This window comes from Ctenopharyngodon idella, chromosome 16, assembly GCF_019924925.1.
Source record: "Ctenopharyngodon idella isolate HZGC_01 chromosome 16, HZGC01, whole genome shotgun sequence".
Classification (NCBI taxonomy): Eukaryota; Metazoa; Chordata; class Actinopteri; order Cypriniformes; family Xenocyprididae; genus Ctenopharyngodon; species Ctenopharyngodon idella.
Genome location: NC_067235.1, coordinates 22012503 through 22035485, shown reverse-complemented (window position 1 = coordinate 22035485; position 22983 = coordinate 22012503). Strand labels below are relative to the sequence as shown.

The window sequence follows — 22983 nt, the reverse complement described above, 5'->3', positions numbered from 1 at the left end:
GAATCTAACATCAAGCAGGACAGGGTCCAAAAAACTAGACTAGACTAATAAATAAATAAAGTAAAATATATTTCTAAAAATTCATAGATCAGTCTTCTCAAGTTAATTTACACTGATAAAATAACAAAACATATCATAGTAAAGTTTTCAATGTTTTTGGAGATGGTATTCTTCGATTATCAGTCCACATAATACAGATCAATATAGAGACAGCCAAAAAGATGAAACCTGTCTACAATGTTACTGAAAAGGCATGTGACACCACATAACCCATCTTTTGAGATAAAAAAAACTAAAAAAGGCAGAAGAAAACAATCAAGTTTGAAACATTCAGATAGACACTTTTTGCATACATGAATATAGGAAGGTCAAAAACTATCCCTTACTTACATGATATGCTTTTGTCCTCTTCGGATTAATACTTGGTTGTATACACACACAGAAAGAGATACAATGTCCAGTTCTGTGCTTGGATGGAACGGATCAAACATCGTAAACATTTACTGATCTAATAACATGCAGAGTGAAGACTTGACTAACTAAACTAGACTTAAGTGTCTCCTCTTTCCCAGCCTTCTCTTCCCAAAGCATATTTGCTCTGATAAGTTATCTGCCTCCACCCACCCATTTTAGTTAATTGTCATAATTTCCCTATCCTGTCTTTTGTTGTTATTCTTTAACTCATTCTTTATCTCTCTCTGCACCATCCTATGTTGTTCTCCCCTCCATGTTATCTCTCAACATGATTGCTACATTTACATGCACATAAATAATCCATTTATAATCAGATTGAGAAGTCTTCATATAAACACCTCAATCAATCCGTTTGAGTTCGATCTTAATGAAATTTCAATAAAATTGAAAGAGGTAGTACAACAGGGAATGTTTAGCCATGTAAACTCATGAATCATATACTTTCCCAAATATATTTAGATTCAAAAATACTTGCACACATGGTCAGTTCCGTAATGTGTACGCTTGCGAAGGGTCAGTAGAGGAGAATGAATATTTTCAACATATTTCCTAAAAAAATATGTAACATGTATATAAAACTTAGCAAGCTACTTCTTAATAAAGAGACAACACTCTGCACATTTAGTTACCTTTTTATTGCAGGTCTGAAAAAAAAAAAAAAAAACAGAAACAAAGACATAATAACAATAACAGGGTAACAACGATAATTACAAAGTGAGATATTCAAAACTCCTGAAAGTGTAAAATTAGACATTAAATTAACAGCTGCATTTTTTTCAACTGTGCTAGAGGGATTTTGTCTTCTCTTGTAGGAAAAAGAAACCGTGGCATACTCTCTTATTACATTATTCAGGGGCCAATCAGGAGAGAGAATGGGTAATAAAGGTGGATTTTTTTTAACAAGCACATAGTTAATTAATAAACAATAGTGAACATGGAACTTGACTCTTCTTAAAGCAGCAGTTCTCATAATGGGAAAAAAATTCTTGATTATAATATATACTATATTTATATATTTTTTAATTCTAAAGGAATGAAAGGTCATTTGATGGCCTCATAAGAGTTGTGGCCCTGTCCTAAATGCATCTGTGAAGTACCCAAGACTTCAGGGCACCCCCTTTAACATTTCAGATTTCAGAAGAGTGCTTATGTGTTCGTAAGTTTGCAGAGCCTGCATCAGTGGACTATTACGTGACAGTCTATCTGGTATTAAGTCACCAAAATGTGGACTCGGAAGAGGATGTCTCATGGTGGCATTTGGGACAGGGTCTGTGTTTACATCAGCATAAACCTTTCACTCGGCTTCCAACTGCTGCTTGACAGTACTTACAGTAGGACAAGATGGAAACCACATGATTTCAGGTTTTATCTGGTTGGAAACCAGATGTTTAAGGGTTCAAACACATTTGTGGAAATTCACAAAAACAGTGATTCAACTAGTGTGAATTACAACATAATACACACCTGAGGTGGAAAGAGTCCCCACTGCAAAGATTCATTCCACGCAAGGCAGAAATCCACACCAGCTCTTCTACCTTGCCCTGCATTGACTATTACAGTGCAGAGGAGGTGACCTGAAAAACCTGAACTGGATTTCTATTGGAGAATAATTTGGGTGCTGTGTATTCTAACATACGTACACATCTCTCAGGTCAGTAGGTGTGTGTTCACAAGATTCTTAAAATGGAGGGGGTGGAATGCCTCTAAATTGAGTTTAACGGGATATGTTAGGGAACCACAGTGTGTTAGCTATATTAACCACTCCATTCTCCTTCTGTCCAAACTAGTGTGGGCAGCTTGAACTTATTTCAGATATATACAACGGATCTGATCACCTGACCCAGGTGGATGTCTGTATGTATGTGAGATGATTCCTCATCGTGCCTTATGAGAGGTACGGGTGAAAAATCCAGGGGTCATCAGCGTGGCGCCTGCGTCTGTGTGACCTCCGGTCCTCGGCTGGCCAGCCTGCTAAGGATGCTTCTTTCCGACATCTGCAGCCGCACTGCGACGGGCGGTATTCGAGCAATGGTTGCTGGGAGCCGGGTGACATCTGCCTTCATGTCGCTGAGCAGCTCCTCCAGTTGTTTGAGAACTGACAGAAAGATTGATGATAGGACAGATTTTTGAACACGGCTCCATTTATTTGAACATTTTTGCCTATATACATTACTACAGCTACAGGATGTAATAATCAAGCCAAATGTGCTGTACAAAGCTATATTGAGATACTAAGTGTGAATTTTTGTGGCTTTGCGCAGTGGTGTGTTGGAAACACTGCTAAGCTGTGAAAGTAGCTGTACAAAGACTTGTCTAATAATTAGTGATGAGAGCCTTTCAACACATTGGTACACTCAAAATTTGATTTGATTTGCATTCAAATTTAAATAGATTTTAATTCAAATTCATTTAGATTTGGATTCAAATTCAATTTTATTTAGATTCATATTTGATTTGGATTCAAATTCAATTAGATTTTAATTCATATTTGATTTGGATTCAAATTTAAATAGATTTTAATTCAAATTCAATTTTATTTAGATTCATATTTGATTTTAATTCAAATTTAAATAGATTTGAATTCAAATTCAATTAGATTTTAATTCATATTTGATTTGGATTCAAATTCAATTAGATTTAGATTCATATTTGATTTGGATTCAAATTCAGTTTAAATTTGATTGAATTCTGATTTTAATTTATTTTGATTTATATTCAGATTTAGATCAACAATTCACCATAAATGTGATAATGAACTTTTGTTAAAAGATCCAGAATCATGTGTTAAATAAATAGTAATAATTTGATGTAAATGCAAATCATTTTTCCCCTTACTGCTCAAAATAATAACAGTTATTTTGTATTTCACTTGTTTGTGTTTTATCACACTACTCCATTGCAAAAGTGTGTGCAAAGCTGTGTGGTTGTGCTGTACAGAGTTATAGGAGTTGTTGTACCTTTGTGTAGAACTGCATTAGCAGGCTTGTTTCCTGACATGGACTCTTTACTGAGGTGCTGGTGTGACTCCGCCAGACACTCCACCTCACTGAAGCGTGTGTTGAGTGCCATGGAGGGGTGAGAGGGGTCCTCTGTCATGTTTAGATACGCAGCACGTCTGAGCTGCTCCTCAATCACCAGAGCCTGTTCCAACAGCTAAACACAGACATAAATGATGCAGTTGAAAGATGAGCCAACAAATGTAGCTCTAGGCAAACACTGAAGGCAGTGTGTATAAGTTTTGTAGTTTCTGTACATCTCTAACCTTAAACCTGCGAGCAAGGAACTTATTTTTAATCTCAAGGAAGTTTCCTCGGCTCATCTCTCCCTTAAAGGGCTCATTGAGTATGGCGAACCTCGGGTCATTCTGCACATCCTGCCAGCGAGCATAGCCGTGGCTGATGGTACAGAGGTTAAGGACATAACATAATCTATAAAATTAGGGTAGCTTCAGATAATTAGTAGTGGTGCAAGCATATTTATTGCTGTATCGGTACTGAAAAGACATTGACTACCAAAGTGATCAATAAACGTTAATAGGTCAAGGATACTGTATGATACCAGCCAGCAGCCAATAGTCGTGGCGACGATGCCAGATCTCGTAAGTCTTCTTGGTGACCGTGGCGGCTCTCTCTTCATTCTGCCAGAGAGAGTGAAGCTCTGGAGAGAGAAACAGAGAGATCATTGATTCAAAATTCACCAGCACATACACATAAACACACACAGTAAATTCCCAGTGTACCTGTGAAACCTCCATCAGCAATGTTAAACATGAACCTCTGCTTCACTGCTTTCTTCTTCTCCTCACTCACTCCATCCCCTCCTCCGCTTGCCTCTTTGGTGTTCTCTCCATTTTGCAGCTTAGCGGAGTCCTCTGACTTCACTCCATCCTTCTCGTCTTTTGGATCTGGTTGAAGAGAGAAAGATAAAGAGACGTTATTAATTGTAACAGTTATGTGTGGTATAAAGGTGTGTTATTGTGTTAGTGTGTACCTTTTTTCTCATCTCTTGCTGGGCTGGTGTCCATTTTGTCTGTCTTCTCTTCAGAAGATTCTTCTGCAATGGAGTAAGAGAGTATTAATGCTATGTGTGATCATTGTTGTGCAAAATTCAGAATTGAAGAACTGGTTCAATGTCAAATCACGAGCTGGAATTTGAATTTGAATGAGAGGAAAAGGAATTTAGTGAATTTTATAATTACTTGAATAGGCTTTACAATGAAACGTCACATGAACAAACAAGAAAACAGTTCATTGTTAACCAAAATGAACAAGAATCAAGAAATAAAAACATTCAACATACATTCTTAAGGAAATTCCAGAGAGGGGACCAAATACGCCAGAGATCATTAGACCTCCGGCGTATGTCACAAGTTAATTTTTCTAAAGGTAGAAAAATAGCAATTTGATTCAACCATATATAAACGGAAAGGACATGAGGAGTGGACCACAACAAAAGAATACATTTTCTTGGTAAATAGGTACAAAGAACACACATTCTAGACCATAGTCTACAATGTTAAATACGTGTTAAATAAGTCCTGTAAATAAACTTAAAGTTTTGCTCATGGTTTGAGATTGAAGCACCTCTAAAGAAGATGCTGGAGCAGACCGACAGCCACTCCTCATCACTGAGAGTCTTTCTCCCATATCAATTTCAGAGAGTCAAAAGAGGAGGGGCCGCTATTAGATAACATGGTATAAAAAAACAGAGATCTTCCTTTTGAGAGAAAATGAAGAGAACAATTGTTTTTCTATGTCAGAAAGATCAAAGCGTATTCTATTGTCCTTTAGAAGTGATTTAAAAGATGTCGTAGTTGCAAAAATTTGCAGAAATCATTATTGGGTAAATTAAATTTTAATAACTGAAATGATTTCAGATTGCCCTTGTCAAATAACTGGTCCAGCTCCAAAATTACTCTCAATCTCCATGATCGAAAACCGATGTTCTGAATGTCAGGGGGTAGGTCAGGGTTGAACAAAATAGGAGATTTAAAGATAAGATATGTGGAATATTCAGATACTTCAAAACATCTTTCTATGCCAGGAGAGTGTTTGATACCGTAAAAAATATTTGACACTAATTCAATTTTATGTACACTGTAAATAAATGGTAAGGTACATAAAAGATTTGGAAAACATCTCGAAGATTCAATCCCTATCCACCTTGAATCCATTCTATTAAGAAACCAATTTATCATATTTTTAATGTGGGTGGACCAAAAATATAACTTTAAATTAGGGAGTGAGAACCCTCCTAATTTTTACTTTTTAAAGAAAACAGCAGTCAAATAACAGAAAACTTTGAAATAAATTCAACCTGGGAAGGATGTTCATCTTTATTACATTAATCTTGCCAAGGAACAAAATGGGGAGATTTGACCAGTCGGACAAGTCTTGATTAATTTTGGTAATTAATGGGGTGTAATTAGCTTTGAATAAATCACACAAATTATGTGTAAAGTTTATTCCCAAATATTGAAAACCAGAGGGAGCTAAACGAAACAGAGCCCAAAACAGCTCTATATTTAATGAAGCACAAACAAAAGACCTGAACCGGAAGCGATGCAACTTATTTTACAGAATATGCAAGTTTGTTGCACATAACCGGTATTCCATACTTCAAAACCTACAAACATTCAAGCTTCAAAGTTTTTAAAAAAATTTTCTCAAACAAGTCAACATTTAAGGTTTATCTTGACAAACTTGCATTTAATTACAGTTTTATGGATTTCTTTGAATTACAATTTATTTTAGTTGTACTTCCATTCTACTTAACATTCAAATTCAAATTGCAATCGTACATCTGGTTTTCTATACATGGGATCTTTACTAGAAAAATCTGGTAATTTTAAGACAATTTTCATGGAATGAAAGTGGATATTAAGTCACGTTTCAGTTATAGAAAAAGAAATATGTTAAAATAGAAAAGATATATGTATTTTGGCCATTTTAGGTAATGCTCAGTGCTTCACCTTTGGTTTTGGATGTGTCTGCATTGCCTGTGGCATCTGAACTTTCAGCTTTGACATCTGAAGACGAGCTCTCCTTCGATTCAGTGGACTTCTCTTTTTCTCCATCCTTCTCATTTTCTACATCCTTTTCTGCTGATGGTGAGGTGGTCTCTCTCTCCTCTTTCTTTGCTGGACTGGAGGATTTCTCGCCTTCATCAGGAATCTCAATAATCTGCGAAAAAAAGGAGGAACATAAGAATGACAGTTGGAGACATGAAGAAAGACAAAGTGAGACAGGCAGGTGTTTACAAAAGGAAAGTGTTTAAAAATACAGAGAATAGAAACAGGAAGATGAAGTGAAAAAGTGAGACTGTAAATAACAAGTACCTCATCCTCTTGTCTGAACCCTTTCGTCTCCTTCTCTCCGTCCCCCTCAGTCTTCTCCTCCGGCTCTTTTACGTCTTCAGTTTTGGAAAGGTCTTCTGTTTGGATAAAAGATTCAGATTAATGGGTAACGATTAGCTGTGCAGAGATACTGGACAAATCTTCCTTCTCCATGCAACTTGAAACTATGCAAATTATGTGAAAATTAGCTGTTTTGTTTTTATTTATGTCCACTGGACCACATGACTTTTGGTAGACACATTTTTTCCCGCATAATTAATTAGGAGTAAAGCAGTTTTGTTGAATTATTTTTTTCTGTGAAATGATAAAAGACAATAGCCCTGTTCCAATGGGACTAGTTTTCTAAAAGATATTTGAGTTACAATTCTTATCACCTGATGTCTGTGATTTCATGTACCAGATTCGGATGGGACTAATATCTTCATCTGCTGTGCTTGCATTTATAGAAGTGTCTCTTTATAATAAACTCACATACTATAAGTGAGCAGAGACATTTAGACTAGTATCTTACCTGAAACTGATATTATAATGGGCAGTCTTCGCAGTTTCCGTGATTTGGCTCTATTTATTAATAGATATTATTTATTATAATTTTATAATTTAATATTATTTTCGTTGGATACCATCCATATTGAAATTAAAATGAAGTATACAAAAGATTGGTGCACAAACAGTAGCTCAAGTAGATTAAAAAAAAAAAAAACACATGAGGAGAAGCATTGTAATACAATATCGCCAATCACCGACATTCGCATTCAGACAGGATTAGATTTCTCAGAGGGCCATTGAGTTTGCTGAAAAACAGTAGGTAATTTGCCCTGGAATTTTTACTGAGGTTGTGTGAGAAAAACAGACATGGCAGATTTGGACAGGATTAAAATTAAAGTACACCTGTAAAACACAAATTTCTCGAACAGGCCTCCATGAAATTTAGTCCGAATAGGGCTCAAGTCAAACTACTGAAGTTTTTATTTTGAGGAATGTCATTCCTTTAATAAGGTTTTTCCAAGAGTTTTTGTTTTTTTCTATATAGCTTTAATTATTTTTATTTCAATTTTAATTTTAGTCATTTCAGTACTTAAATTTAACTTAAATTCATTTCAGGCATCAACAAAGCAAACCGTTCTATGTGTCTATGTACCTGGTGCTGGTGTGTTGGGCTGGGTATCTGCAGGTGTCCCGGTAGAGGGTGTTTTTGGATCTTCTCCTGCTGCAATGGCCGCCGCTCTTTTGCTTTCCTCCAGTTCTTTCATCCAGGGCATTGACCATTGACCATTGACATGCTCAAACTCCTGCACCTGTACGAGTTTAAAACAGCCAATCACATAACATCACCACTGTCATTCACAGAATCAAACAGCTCACTATTAACCACTAAAGCACTACTAGCACTCATAACTTCACACACCTTTTTGCGGATTAGTGACATCACACCTATGCGTGTGAGAACGTGTTGTCGTGACAGTCCTTCCCGTGGAACACCATCAGCAAATGTTTCTGCCCCGTCGGCGCCTGGCTCACACAGGTGACGCATAAAGAGAGACACGTATGCCCTAAAAAACAAAGAGAGTGCTCAAGTAAATGAGGTAAAAAATAAATGACAAGAACTCCTCTAAGGAATGTCAGACTCACTTGAACTCCTTCTCTGATTTGCCTCGCAGGTCTCTAACAAGCCACTGGGTGGTGAAGGCATCCTGGGGAGGCATCCCATAACGCATCACTGCATTCAGGAAGGCCTTCCTTTGTCGAGCATTGAAGCCCAACACCTATTGAGGAGAGAGAAGATAAGTATCACTGAGTATGTGGAGGGAATAGTTGAAACAAGTTGAAAGGTAAATGAAATTGTACCTCAATGTTTCCTCCCACTCTGGCCAGTAGGGGGGGCAGTGGTTTATCTTTATCATTCCTCAAGCCTTTGCGACTCGGTCTTCGGGAGTTAGCTGCAAACACACACACAAAAAAAGAGGACTATGTCAGTACAAATATAAATCTGTATAATATAATATAATTGCATATAATATTATATATATATATATATATATATATATATATATATATATATATATATATATATATATATATATATATATATATAAAATATAATATAATGTAGCTGCTTATTCAGATAAAGATGGTTTAACTTCGTTCTTCACCTTCAGAGCGCTCATCAAAGTCCTCATCACCCTCCTCTGAAGCCACAGAGTAATCTGATTGGTTATCAGACTGATCATCCTGCCAGTCTGAGAACACAAATGAGTGGGGCAATATATTACTGAGCACTTGGGAATTAAAATTAAGAAAATATTTAATTTAAAAGGGACAAAAAAACAAAAAAACAAAAACAAAAAAAAACACGAAATCATGCCATCATCTACAACAAAAAGGTCAAACTTTTGGACCCACTAGATTTTTAGGATTAGAGGTTTTTAAGATTGTGAGAAGCAACTTCAGTCCAAAGGCTTATGGCTAACTGCTATAATTTATTATTATATACTATACTATTATATTATTACATTATATTATTATTATTATATTATTATTTTTTTTATTTATATACAATGTATAATTCAAAAACATCATTAAAAACAATATAAAATGTATAAATTATGTATGAATTACAAGATTTTGTAAATAAAATTGCATTCATAAAAACAAAAACAAAAATTTGGTATATGTACATCTTGCTTTGTTAAACATTTTTAGTACATACAACATTTAAAAATGCTAAAAGAAGTTAATAATAAAGAATGGGTAGGTGTGTCCAAACTTTTGACTACTAGTGTACATCTAAACAACAACCACCATAAATTATAATATTTATTAAACTATAAATATAATTATTTATAAATACAAAGGAATTATTTTAAACATGAAACATTATTTTCATTGGAAAGGATGTACAGATATTAAATAAATCTTCCAGACCTGAGACCACACCACAAGTTCGTCTTCGTCCATAACAACACACATATGCAACTACTCACAAACATACAGGGGGGAAAAAAAAAAAATAGTAAAAAAAGCTTTAAAAGTGCGTCTGTACCCCGTCTACTACCTCTGTCCTCCTGTGAGCAATCGTTGTAGTTGACGGGTTTGCGTGGCCGTTTGCCTTTGCCCAGGTGACGAGCGAGATCTTCCTGCTGCTGCTCATAATGATGGCGCAACAGTTTCTCCCAGTAATCAGGATCTACACTCTCTTCCTGCTTAATGATCTCTCTATCCACATCCTCCTCCTGACAAAGACATACCATATGATATACATATAGAAACACATGACGTAAACACACCGCACACAGACAGTCACAATCCCACACAAACTTACCTCCTCTTCCTCATCTTTGACCACATACTGGGCCACTTTAAAGGAGCTGAGGTATTCATTCATACTCTGCAGCTCTGTGTCATCCGTTGCATCTTGGTTTCTATCCAACAACCGATCAATGGCCTTGTCATCATAGTGGATCACACTGCTGTCTTCCTCCTTATTGTCACCTGGATGAGAGAGAGATTTATTTGATTTAGAATTGATTTTAATCTTTACTTTGTCCCTTTCTTGTATTGAGCCCGTTATTTCCATTGATTTTTGTATGTATTTATTGACCTTATTTATTTTCCTAGTACTAGTACTAGTACTATTTTAAAGGGGTCATGACATGGATTTTATTTTTATTATTATTTTAATGTGTTCCTTGAGGTTCACTTACAATGTTAACAAAGTTTTTTGCACAAAAAAACAAAACAAAACAAATATATATGTGGAAAAACATTTATTTTCAACCTTCATTCTGACCCTCTGTCTGAAATGACCCGTTTCTTGTCAGTAAACGGTCACTGTTATGATTGGCTAACGTCATTGCATAGGAAATGGTATCAACGCCCATGTGAGTAAAGTGTTTTGAAGACGTTATCCATATAAAACCGTCATTTACAGACAAAGCACTATGAGATCATTTACTTGAGATTTGTGATGCAGCTGCTGTCAGATCCAATGTTAAATGTCAGCCAGTTGGCTGCTTCATCTTTCAACAAAAGTTTCTTTGCAAACCCTCCATAACACTGTGCATCGTTTGCAAAACAAAATGCTCCGAACAAACATATAATTCACCGATGCATTAAAATAAAACTTGTTTCAGATGCAGGGATCTTTCTAAAGTCTGCAGAGAGATGCAAAAGAGCTATTTAAACTGGATGAGTCAAAGCAAACACTCTTTCACTCGTCCAGTTTGTCCTGTTGATGACAGATTCAAGATGAGGCGCTCACATCCAGTGTAGGCAAATGTCAGCAGTTAAGCGAATGAATGCTAGTGGGCGGGGCCTATGGTACGATGATGTATAACCATTCATTGATGCCTTGTTCTGGAGGCAGGTATTTGCAAATGTTTTTGCCCATGTGATGTCACAGATCCCGCAATATCAAAATGAGCCGTTTTTTGAGCTTGATTAAATAAATGCTTTGTTTATAATGAGGAGGACGTTTTAAGCTATGAAACGTGCAGGATGTTTTAACGGTACAAAGAATTATATGTCAAAAGATCAAAGCAAATTTGGTTTTTCATGTCATGGCATGTTAAGCCCTTTAATCATGCTAATAAAGCTTTCTTAATGCTAATTTTGAGGGAGAGAGATAGATAAAATAGATATAAAGTGAGTGGTAACTGGGTCAGGTGATTATTTATTTCAACAGAAAGATTTTATTTTATTTAGTATATCAGATGTTTATTTATAACATTTCCCCTGGCCCACCATAAAGTAATTTTATTTTTAATCCTACTGCGGCATCAGGGCAAAACTGCTCATTGACATCATTGCTCATCATAACAAGGTCATGTGCAGTTTAAAGCTCTAAATAATCTTCAACTGAAAGCAGAACTTCTCATCTACACCACAGCAGCTTATGTTGGGGATTTTTTTGTATCATATGCCATACTGACTGATCCACAAAACAAGTCACACATAAACTCTTAACTAGGAACTGAACATCTGTTACTTACTGTAGCCAAAGTTCGGCTGCATTTAAATGTCATTATTGTTCTGTCAAATGTCTATTCCACTTTCTGATCTCAAATCAAGGTAATGTTTAGAAGATGAAGTATTCCTTAAAACAGTGTTTTTCTCACCCTCTCCGAGCTCATCTTTGAAAAGTTGTTCTGTGCCAAACTTTAAGATGTCATCCAATTCTTGTTTGGACATGGATCCTGCCTTGGAGCCCAGTCCGGGCCGCACCACCAGGTGGGTCAACATCATTTTCTTCTTAGCCACCTGAAACACAAAGGTCATGCGATGACTTTTTGCGAGTGGTAGTGTTTCACTGTTAAGTGTTTTTCTACATAGTTTTGTATTTGCCTGGGTTTTAAACTGTTTCAAACCACTGTTTCATATCTCACCTGTGTAATTCTCTCCTCAACAGATGCTTTAGTGACAAATCGATAGATCATGACCTTCTTATTCTGACCAATACGATGAGCTCTGCTAAATGCCTAATAAAGACAAGAGAGAGACAGTTTAAAAAAGAGTTTGTCCACATAGTCTCTCTCACAGAGCATCAGGTACTTTACATCGTCTCTACCTGGATGTCATTGTGCGGGTTCCAATCTGAGTCGTAGATGATGACAGTGTCAGCGGTTGCCAAATTGATGCCCAAACCCCCTGCTCTGGTGGACAGGAGGAAAACAAACTGAGGAGCACCAGGAGCTGAAACGAGAGGACTTTTTTGTCAAAACAAAACATCCACAATGTTGATCAAACTGCTATTATAGATGGCATTATTTCCTCACCGTTGAATCTATCGATGGCTTCCTGTCTCATCCCTCCAGTCACCCCTCCATCTATCCTTTCATATTTGTATCCCTCGTTCTCCAGGAAGTCTTCCAGCAAATCCAACATCTTTGTCATCTACAACAGTGTTTAAATATATTACAGTATATAGTTTTATTCTAAGTATATTTGTAATCTGTGTGTGTTTCTGGAATGTGTGTGTACCTGTGAGAATATAAGCACTCTGTGTCCACCCTCCTTCAGTTTTTTCAGCATCTTATACAGAAGCATCAGTTTCCCAGATGCCTTTGTAAGTGCACTGCCATCATACATGCCATTGGGCATTTTAGGGGCTTCCTGCAAAATAAGACCCATAAAGATCAGCTGAAAGTATTGTTGTTATTCATTTAAAACCTAAAAGCTGTAAGTTCCCCCCATTTCTACTTGAAAATGGTACAGTCCTAATTGAGAGTGAGTGGAAGCTCACATTAGCAGCCGTTGGAAAGAGGTAGGGGTGGTTACAGCACTTCTTCAGGTCCATAACCACATTGAGCAGAGACACCTGGTTTCCTCCTCCACGAGTGTTCAGAGCTTCAAAGTTGCGTGTTAGGATGTACTTGTAGTACTTCCTGTCCCAGAAAAACAGAAAATCGAATCAAAGGCTATTGTCATAAAAAAGCCTACAGTAAATGTAAATAAAAGGACATTAAATGGCCTATCCAACTCTGATTTATACAGAAACACTCTAAATAATCAGAATCATCAAACTGTCAGTCATACAATACAATAAATCATGCTGTAAAAAACTGAGAGGGTGTCCAGCAGGTGGCGCAAATTAGTCTGAATGAAAAAGAAAGAAGAAATGTGCAGAATCCTCAACAAAACAGACAAACATGTCTCGTACTTCTGCATGGGGCTGAGCTCCACTCGCACGATGAGCTCAGTTTTTGAGGGCATGTGTTTGAAGACATCGGCTTTAAGTCTTCTGAGCATGTGTGGACCCAACATGTCATGCAGTTTCTTAATTTGGTCTTCTTTAGCTATGTCAGCAAACTCTTCCAGGAAACCTTCAAGATTACTGAAACACACACAAACATTTGTTACTGAACAATAGAAAAATAGTGATGGCACACAAACATCCTCATCGCACTAACTTATCAAGAACACACACACACACACACACACTTACTTAAATCTCTCAGGCGTGAGGAAGTTGAGCAGATGGAAGAGCTCCTCCAGGTTGTTCTGTAAAGGTGTGCCTGTCAACAGCAGCTTATGCTGAAGAGGATAGTTATTCAACACACGAAAGAACTAAGAGAGAGGGGGAAAGAGAGAGAGAGTGTGTTAGTTTTACATCCAAGATCAGCCTATCATAATATTAAAGGAATAGATCTCTCAGAAATAAAACTTTTGTCATTATCTATTCACTCTCATGTTGCTTTAAACATGTATGACGTTCTTCAAAAAATATGCAAAAACACCATAAAAGTAGTCCACAAGACCTTTGCACTATTTTCCAACTCTTCTGAATTCATTTGATAGCGTTATGTGAGCAAAAAAACTGAATCTAAGTAGTTTTAACCTCTAGTGGGCTGATATCAGCTGCAATCCAATCACTGAGTTGAACAAAAAAAAAAAAAAAAAAAACAAATCAGTCAGATTTGTGAATTAATCATTTAAAAACTGGTTTTGTGAACTGAATCAAAAACTGGTTCATAGAAAAGAACCAAATCAGTCAGATTTGTGAATGAACCATTCGTTAAAATGTATTCTTTTGTGTTGCAAGAAAGAAACAAAGTAATACAGGTTTGGAACTACATGAGGGCGAGTAAATGACGACAGAATTTTCAGTTTTGGATGAACAAATCCTTTAAGTAGTAAATTACTGTCACTGGTCTGACACATGGATCTTACCTTTGACTGGTTATTTTTCAGTCTATGGGCCTCATCTACCACAAGACAAGCCCAGTCAATGGAGCCTAGGATGGCTTGATCAATTGTGATGAGCTCATAGGACGTCAACAGCACATGAAACTTCACAGCAGCCTCTTTCTGCAGGGATGAAGAGAGATTCAGGAACCACACATAGTAGGCAGATAAAAACAAGGGCAATATTATCAAACCACAGAGCAGATGTGGCACAGAGTTGCATAAACCTACATGTTTACGGTTATGGTTACTAGTTCACTCTGATTATAAGCTATTGTATCAACTCTTTCACTCCAAACCCCTCCTCTTTCCTCTGTGATTCATACCTTCATTTTGGAGGCCTTTTTCCCACCACGGATGGCGTTGTCCTCAAAGGAGAATTCATTCTCTCGTATGACGGCTCTGCTGTCTTTATCACCCACATAAGTGACCACGTACATGTCTGGGGCCCACATCTCAAACTCCCTCTCCCAGTTAATGATAGTAGACAGCGGGGCACTGACCAGGAAGGGCCCCTTCGAGTGACCCTGAGAGAAACCATTACCAAATATACTGCAATTACTTCACAGCCACATTTTATGATAACCCTTTCTAGAGGCCATTTATATCTGTAAAACCAATTAATCTAAGTGATTTAATGACACAAGAAAATAGAATTCCACTACTGTTCAAAAGTTTGAGGTCAGTAAAAAAAATTTTGTTTTGTTTAAACGAAATTCATACTTTTATGAAGCAAAGAAACATTAAATTGATCAAAAGTCACAGTACAGACTTTTACACTTACAAAATATTTCTATTTCAAGTAAATGCTGTTCTTTAGAACTTTCAGTTCACCAAAGAGTCTTGGTAAAAATGTGACACTGAAGACAGGAGTAACGACTGCCGAAAATTCAGCTTTGCCATCACAGGAATAAATTACATTTCAAAATATATTAAAATAGAAAACAGTTATTTTAAATTGTAATAATAATACTGTTTTTACAGTAATTTTTATTAAAAAAGCAGCCTTGGAGAGCACAAGAGGCTTCTTTTGAAAAACATTTGAACTGACCCAAAACTTTTGAGTGGTAGTGTACTTATATATTTTTAAAAAACGAACCTCTTTGTAGAGCGAGTAGAGGAAGACAGCAGTCTGAACAGTCTTTCCAAGACCCATCTCGTCAGCCAGGATGGTATCTGTGCCCTGAGCCCAAGAAAAACGCAACCAGTTCAGACCCTCCAGCTGGTATGGGTGAAGCGTGCCGCCCGTAGAGTCCAGATAATCCGGCTGCCTATCAAACTTTATAGTGGGCTGAAAGTAAGAGACAGAAAGAATTTCATCAGATAATTGACAGTCAAAAACTTAATACATTTTCTTTGGCTTTTAAACAATCTATATTTGCAATTTTTGGCCTTACTGATAATTATATTAACAGTTACACTTGAGAGAACAGAAAATTATGGGAAAAAAGTGGGGAACAGGACAGAGAAAAGAAGTGGGCCTGGTATGAACTTGCATTGAATAACTTCCAGTGCTAAACTAAATGTATTTAGTATTAAAAATTCCATCTTAGTTAATAACATAGGCAGAAGTTGATTTGAGTTGTTCTAAGATTCCTTACATCCACCACAGGATTAGCAGGAGGCCTCTCCGTCTTCCTCACTTTCACCTTCTTAATCTTTTTACCTGGTCTGCCCTCCTCTCCGAGCATCAGCTCCCTGACAAACAGAAACAAAAAGAAAACATGTAGATTAAATTACAACTGCACTTCTAACTGCAACATTGTTTCATACTAGTGTGCATGCATGTGAAGTGCTGTAGAGTCCTGTGTGCATGTACCTGTGGTTCCAGTAATGCTGTTTGAAGGTCTCAAAGTCTGGGATGTCCATGTCTTCACTTTCCCAAGTTGACTGATCATACTGTAAATCTCTCCATTTGATCAGATAGTGAACATTATTCTTCTTATCCACACTGCCAGAGAGAACAGAGAAATTAACGTCCAAATAGTTGAGCAGATGTTGTTTTCAAAGAGATTTCGAACATCTAAACACTCTCACCTGTGATTTAAGATGCGGTGGATAAGGAGCCACTCCATCTTTACTCCAAAGCGTCCATACTGATCCTCCATACGGGCATAGAAGGGATCTTTATTCTTCCGCTTACAGCTCTTATCCTCGTCTCCCTCAGCACCCATCTCTAGATTGGGGGGCTCTTCCATATCCGTCTTCCGCTGATAGTTACGGAACATTACCTGACAGTTCAGCTCCAACTGTGACGAGAGAGAGAAAAAGACATACTTGATTAGATGATTTTACTAAATGCATAATTTAATGTGCATATACGCATGTTTTTGTGTATTAAGACAGTGTGACTACTTTTATGTTCTTGACTTTCAAGGATGGACAACATAACAAGGGATGCACAATACAACGGTACCATACCAGCTATTAGAGATATTTAAAATAATTTGTGCAAGTCGATATTGGATATTTAACTGTGTATGCTCATTTCCTCTATTTGTACATTTAGATTACAGTTGCCATGATCAAACATTCACTTAAAGTTAATATACAAAACATTTTTCATTCTGTACATTATAATGCTGTGATTTTTTTAAAAGCATTTTTAGAATTTAAAACTCTTGATGTATTATTTAACGAGTGTTTAATTTTTTATTTATTTAGACAAAATATATAGATTTAATATCAGCCACAACAAGAAAATAATTAATAATCATATCTGCTAGAATATTAATATTGGTGCATCCCTACTTACAAGAAATTGTGATTTTTTATTTGTGCAATACCTGTAGTTCCTGGACCCAAGAACAGTGCCAGTAAGACATGTTGCACCACTTTACAAAGAACTCTCTCTCTTTCCGACCAATCATAGGAGGAGGATCAGGAGCGTCGGCTGGGAGGTCTGCAGGGCGGGGCACAGGCATAGGGGGAGGGGCTTCACCCCAGCGCCAGGTCAGAACTTTCTGGACTTTGCCTTTCAGTGGAGCACTCTGAGAAAACAAGATATTATATTCAATTTGTTCCATAGAATTAAACATATATACATACATACATACATACATACATGGAATTCAGTAATGTTGATCCTCAACATTTCAGCAATGGCATCTATGAAAATACAATGTCAAGAAAACCAAGTCACAAGGATAGACTTGGACTATTACACTATATTATTCCTCTCTCACCAGGCAGCGTGGGCAGATCCACTCTCCGTTGGGGATGTCTGGCAGGGGAGGGTTAAGACAGTGTAAATGGTAGGACGAGGGGCATGTGTCACAGCATAGCAGTTCTCCTCCATCCTTGCAAACCCGACAAAACTCCATATGATGATCGTCTTCCTCTTCTACCTCTCCTTCATCCCTCCTTCCATCATCATTCTCCTCCTCACCCTCAGAACTCTCCTCACGAGCCTCCCATTGAATTCCCTCCTTCTCCTGAGAGACATAAATAATGCATAATCAACAGAAACTTTAGTCATTAAATATCAATGGAATGTAGAGAAATAGTGCACATACACACACAGAATATGAATTTTACTCAATGAGCCCAGAGCAGATTGAGAAAAGGACAGACATTAATTCTGAACATGTTTGCATGTACATACGCAGTGGGGGCAGCTCCAGGTGCCCTCTGGGGCTCTCTCCATGTCAGGATCTAGACACACCATGTGATAGGCTCTCGGACAGGTGTCACACAGAATGATCTCACCACCCTGCTGACACACCTCACAATAGTCCTGATGATCGGTCTCATAGCCATCAGCATCCTCATCCACTATAAAAGGAGGAGGGCTTATATCAAATATATCAGTGTCCAAACTAATAAAGTGTGTTCATTATAGCATGTGCGTTCAGTTGAATAATATGAGTTTTCGCTCGCTTTGACTTACCCTTCTTCTTCTTCTTGGAGCTCTTGGATTTCTTACTCTTGGAACGGCTGCTCCGACTGTTGGATCCATCACTTACTGAGAAAGTGTCAAAATCACTCTCACCATCATCATCCTCACCACTCTGAGGAAGGAGAAATATTGATATATTAACTAATAATACTGAATAAATATGAATAATAATGTATAATTTAGCTAAAATATGTAAGCATATAAGGAATAGATGCATACAGAGGAGCGCTTTCTCTTGAAATTTCCCAATTTAATCTTGAGTGGAGCCACTTTCTTCGCTTTAGACTTTTTGTCCTGGGGCTTTGGGGTGGACTTGGTCTTTCTACGTGCATTTGGGCCTAGAGTAGATAAAAACATGACACAAAAAGTTGGGTAAATTAAAAAAATACATATAATAAACACACTTTTGGTCCCCCCAAAAAAACTTCATTCTGTTCATCCAACACTTAATTTTCAATCAAATTTCAGCCACATTGCTCTCTTTCTCCTCTGACCTTTGCCCTCTTTGGTCTTGGCTTTCCGCAGGGGAACCGCTGGGGGCTGCTGGGGTGGGGGTAGTGCAGCAGGAGCTGCTGGTGGTGTGGGCGTGGCCATGGGCGCTGGCCCTCCTCCATCCACCCTGGTCACCATACTCTCCACTGCAGCAGCTACGTTGGCAGCTGCCAGGGCTGCGTTGGCACTCGCTGAGCCTCGCATGGGATTATTAGTGCTGAACTCCCGCCATTTAGCTCCTAAAACCATCATCATCTTTGACACAGCGATCTTAGGGTTCTTAGCAGCTATTAGAGGTCTAAACAAGAGAGGAAATGAAAAACACACATTTCAGATCAGTCATCTATAGGATATTATATGGATGTTTACATGAGGTGATAATAGATATGGGACAAAAACAGAAAGACAAAGAAGCAGAACTGCTCTACCTGACAAACTGACTGAAAGCTTTGTAATTGGTGAGAGAGGTGTAGTCCTCCTGGGTGAAGGTATAGTCAATGTCTTTCATTCCCCAGTCTGCTAATAGCTGAGAGGAAGTTTTGGGCTCCTGTGACGGGAGAAGAGAGGATGGCAGATGTAGAATAATTGAGAACACAATCATAAAAAGGTAACCACATATATACATACATACATAACATCCTCTGACATTTTATCCAAAAACTGACTAACATACACTGCCATTCAAAGGTTAAGGGGTAAGATTTTTTTTAAAGAAATGAATGCTTATATTCAGCAAGGATGTATTAAATTGATCAAAAGTGACAGTAAAGACATTTATAATATTACTTATAACATTATAAATAACATTATAAATGTTCTTTTGCACTTTTTTAATGTAAAAAAAAAAAAAAAGTATCATGGTTTTCACAAAAATAATAAGAGACTTTTTTGAACAACATTTAATAATCTTACCGACCTAAAACGTTTGAGTGGTAGTGTACCAAGAAAAAAAATGTACAGGATATAACTGATAATCTGTATTTATTATGGCAACATTGTAGACAAGGAAAGCACAGGACAGGGATTGACATCAGATTTTTCCAGGAACTTGTCCTTTGTAACACTGTAACAAGTACACTGATTGTTAAAGTATAAGCAATATGATATAAATACAATAATGCATCTGTGAACAAAAATCTTATTTGTTTTTTTTAAATCTTTATTTTTATAAAAGCATGACAAATTGTTTTGTTTTTTTAAATTCTGTGTTGTTGTTTTTTTGTAGTTGTCCCTAGGTTTTAATATCAAACCCTGCCAGGTTTAACATAGACCACTCATTGGCAACCCCTTACCTGTCCGTCATCATCATCGTCGTCATCATCTTCCTCCTCAGGTTCTGGGTCTTTACGTTTGCTTTTCCCTCCAGATGAGCCGCCAGCCTTTTCTCCTGCTGAACCTCCCTTTTTCCTCTCCTTGGAGGAGCTGGATCTCTTTTTCTTCTTCTTGCTCGGAGCATAGTCACTCCCTTCACTATCAGATTGCACCACTCTGTCCTCCTCCTCTTCCTCACCTTCTACCATTCGGATTGCTTCCATGACTTCAGGAGAGCTGACAGGAACCTCCTAGATCACAAAACCACCCAAGGAGAGGTGACAGTATAAGATATATTCATAAAAGAACTCTTCAGTTCAGTGCTTTTTCCTAAAACATGTTTATGTAAACATGTTTAATAGTTACGGTAATGCCAAATTATTAATGATGTGACACTGCAGAGGTGAAATCAGACAAACCTTTCAAATGTTTAGGGTCAGTATGATTTTTTTGTATTGTTTTTGAAAGAAGTCTCTTATGCTCACCTAGTCTGCATTTATTTGATCAAAAATACAGTAAAAACAGTAATATTGTGATTTTTTTTTTTTCCATTTCAAATTGAATTATTGCTGTGATGGCAAATCTTACTTTAGTCTACGGTGTCACATTATCCTTAAGAAATCATTCAATAACAATGTAATAGTATGTATTGTGGCTTTTGATTTAATTTAATGCATCCTCACTGAACAAAAGTGTGTGTGTTTGAGTATATATATATATATATATATATATATATATATTATTCGGACTCAAGAGGTGCTCTGCTAACCTCTCTGATGACTTTCTGTCGTTTGCTGCTCCTGCTTTCACGGCTTTTCTTTGCTTTCTTCTTCTTTTTGGATTTGGGAGTCTCTGCCTCTGATAATTGTTCATCCACATCATCTATCCAAAGCAGACACACAGAATGCACCAAACATAAACAATTAAGGCTGAACAATCACCTACATTTTGATTTTATGTCCTTCCTATTCTTCCTGAACTGACATAATATTTTTATTATAACTGTATGACCCATACTAAATATAATGACTATAGGAAATATGGCACATCAATTTAGATCCATTAACACAGTTTAACGCCTTTAGAATACATTATTTTTTGTGCATTCCTGCCTCAAGATGTGAGCCTACTGTCCAAATATGTCAGCAGCAGTGAAACTAGGGCATAAGGCTCTTGCTTTTGAAATCATTCATTTATTATAAGCTCTCTGTTGATAGGATGTGCTACCAACGCCATTACCGAGGGCGGCCAGAAGAGGAAAGCAAAACAAATGGGTTTGACACAATACACTAAACAATATCCCGCACGGTATGATCGCTGAAGTAGGAAAAACAAGTCATTTCGCTCTTAAGATACTAAGCAGTCAGTAACAAATAGGTTTATCTTTCATTTTAACAGCCGCAGCTTTCACTACGTATCAGTTAATCAGGAAGTGATGTGACTTTTGCATGCAGCTAACTGGCTACTGCTGCATCATAAACTAAAGATTTGTCTTTATGTAGGTGTATGATACAGTAACACGTGGTTCGCCAGCTTGAGCAAAATAGATAAACATTAAATCTAGCAGCATTCTCCTTACAGACATTTTGTCCAGAAGTACTTTAGTATGTCAGCAGTTAATTTGCATGTTTGGGCTCATTTGGGGAGGTTATATAACATGATGTGGTTAATGAGGGTCCAGATTGATTCTGCTCGGGACAACTAAAGCCTTACCATCTCTCAAAGGTCCAAAATGGTCCCGGTCGTCTTCACTCCCTGACATATTCCCGTCAGGACCCTTAATGAAACAGAAATGACAACAATATTTTGGTCAGGTTTTTAGCAGCACCCCATGTTGACAGAGAAACAAGTGACAGGGGAGGCTAACTGTGTTAAGGTAGAATAAAATCAATTAACGATGGTGACATTACAAAACAACAACATCACAAAGCGTGTAGTGTTAGAAAGAGTTTGACGTAGTCGTGTCATTTCGGCTTTTTTCGTAAACTTTCTCGTTCGGTCCGAGCGAAAGACGCCTCAACTTAGCTGTCAATCAAGTTAGCAAAGCTAGCAAACAGAGTCAAGTGATCCGGCTGCAGGGAAAATGGCAGCCGGCTGGATGAGTTGAGTTAAAGCGCTTATCTGCCTTCGTTTCTGGTTATATTCGATTCTTAAAAACTTTCCTCCTTGAAAATAACACGCGGAGGTCGCGAAGCCCCTGACAAACACCATTTGGCTGTTTATGACGCGGTGTCTAACAGTTGTAAGTTACCCGTAAATTTAGATTTGTTTGTTTGTTTTCTGGTTTATGCTATGACAAAACGCTAATCGAGGGACGCAAATTTATATGTATATATATATATATTTTTAACACGGGCGGTTGGAAGTGGGTGGGAGGAATTGACTTACAGGTCAGTCCAAGGTGTAGATACTCGGCGTTATGATCAGCTTTAGTCTGACGCGAAAGCTGCAGGTTACTACCTATCTCTGAAAAATAAAAAGAAGCTCCGAAAGGTGTAAATCTTTGGGAGACGTCGTCCACTCTTCTCCCCTTTCCCCAGCGTCAGTGACCAGAAGCGAACATCCTCATACACACAAAGAAATCAGGGGGGGTAGAGACATCCCATAATAATCCTAGGCACGCTCCCCCCTCCCTACAACACTCACTCAACTCTGCATAGTTACCTCGCAACCTACAGACCATAATAATCATCTCCCCCTCGCACACAGTACCAGCAAGTACACACTGCCTTCCCCTTTCTTAGTCCCTGCCCCCTTAGCAACCACGTTG

At 37.5% G+C, this 22983-nt stretch overlaps 1 protein-coding gene across 2 annotated transcripts; it reads right to left on the bottom strand.

Annotated features, from left to right (window-relative positions):
* Nucleotides 1-1094: 1094 nt before the first annotated feature.
* chd4b (chromodomain helicase DNA binding protein 4b) lies at nt 1095-22935 on the bottom strand. Of its 2 annotated transcripts, none has more exons than XM_051865194.1 (40): nt 22602-22935; nt 21927-21990; nt 20983-21095; nt 20195-20464; nt 19331-19449; nt 18905-19200; nt 18630-18748; nt 18402-18522; nt 18117-18286; nt 17698-17946; nt 17299-17502; nt 16550-16761; nt 16332-16463; nt 16114-16210; nt 15612-15803; nt 14839-15039; nt 14498-14635; nt 13773-13894; nt 13488-13661; nt 13071-13212; nt 12809-12940; nt 12604-12721; nt 12396-12520; nt 12214-12306; nt 11947-12088; nt 10152-10321; nt 9885-10062; nt 8983-9069; nt 8678-8769; nt 8462-8595; nt 8238-8382; nt 7971-8127; nt 6812-6906; nt 6446-6656; nt 4465-4527; nt 4214-4378; nt 4023-4131; nt 3737-3869; nt 3432-3627; nt 1095-2569 (listed from the first exon to the last, which is right to left on the bottom strand). In XM_051865194.1, exons 2-40 carry the CDS (start codon nt 21973-21975, stop codon nt 2394-2396), a joined length of 5841 nt encoding a protein of 1946 aa, XP_051721154.1. In that variant the 5' UTR covers nt 21976-21990; nt 22602-22935; the 3' UTR covers nt 1095-2393. The 2 variants fall into 2 exon arrangements, with proteins under 2 accessions (XP_051721154.1, XP_051721153.1); XM_051865193.1 differs by having other exon boundaries at nt 9873-10062; nt 22602-22934.
* Between the last annotated feature and the right edge of the window lie 48 nt (nt 22936-22983).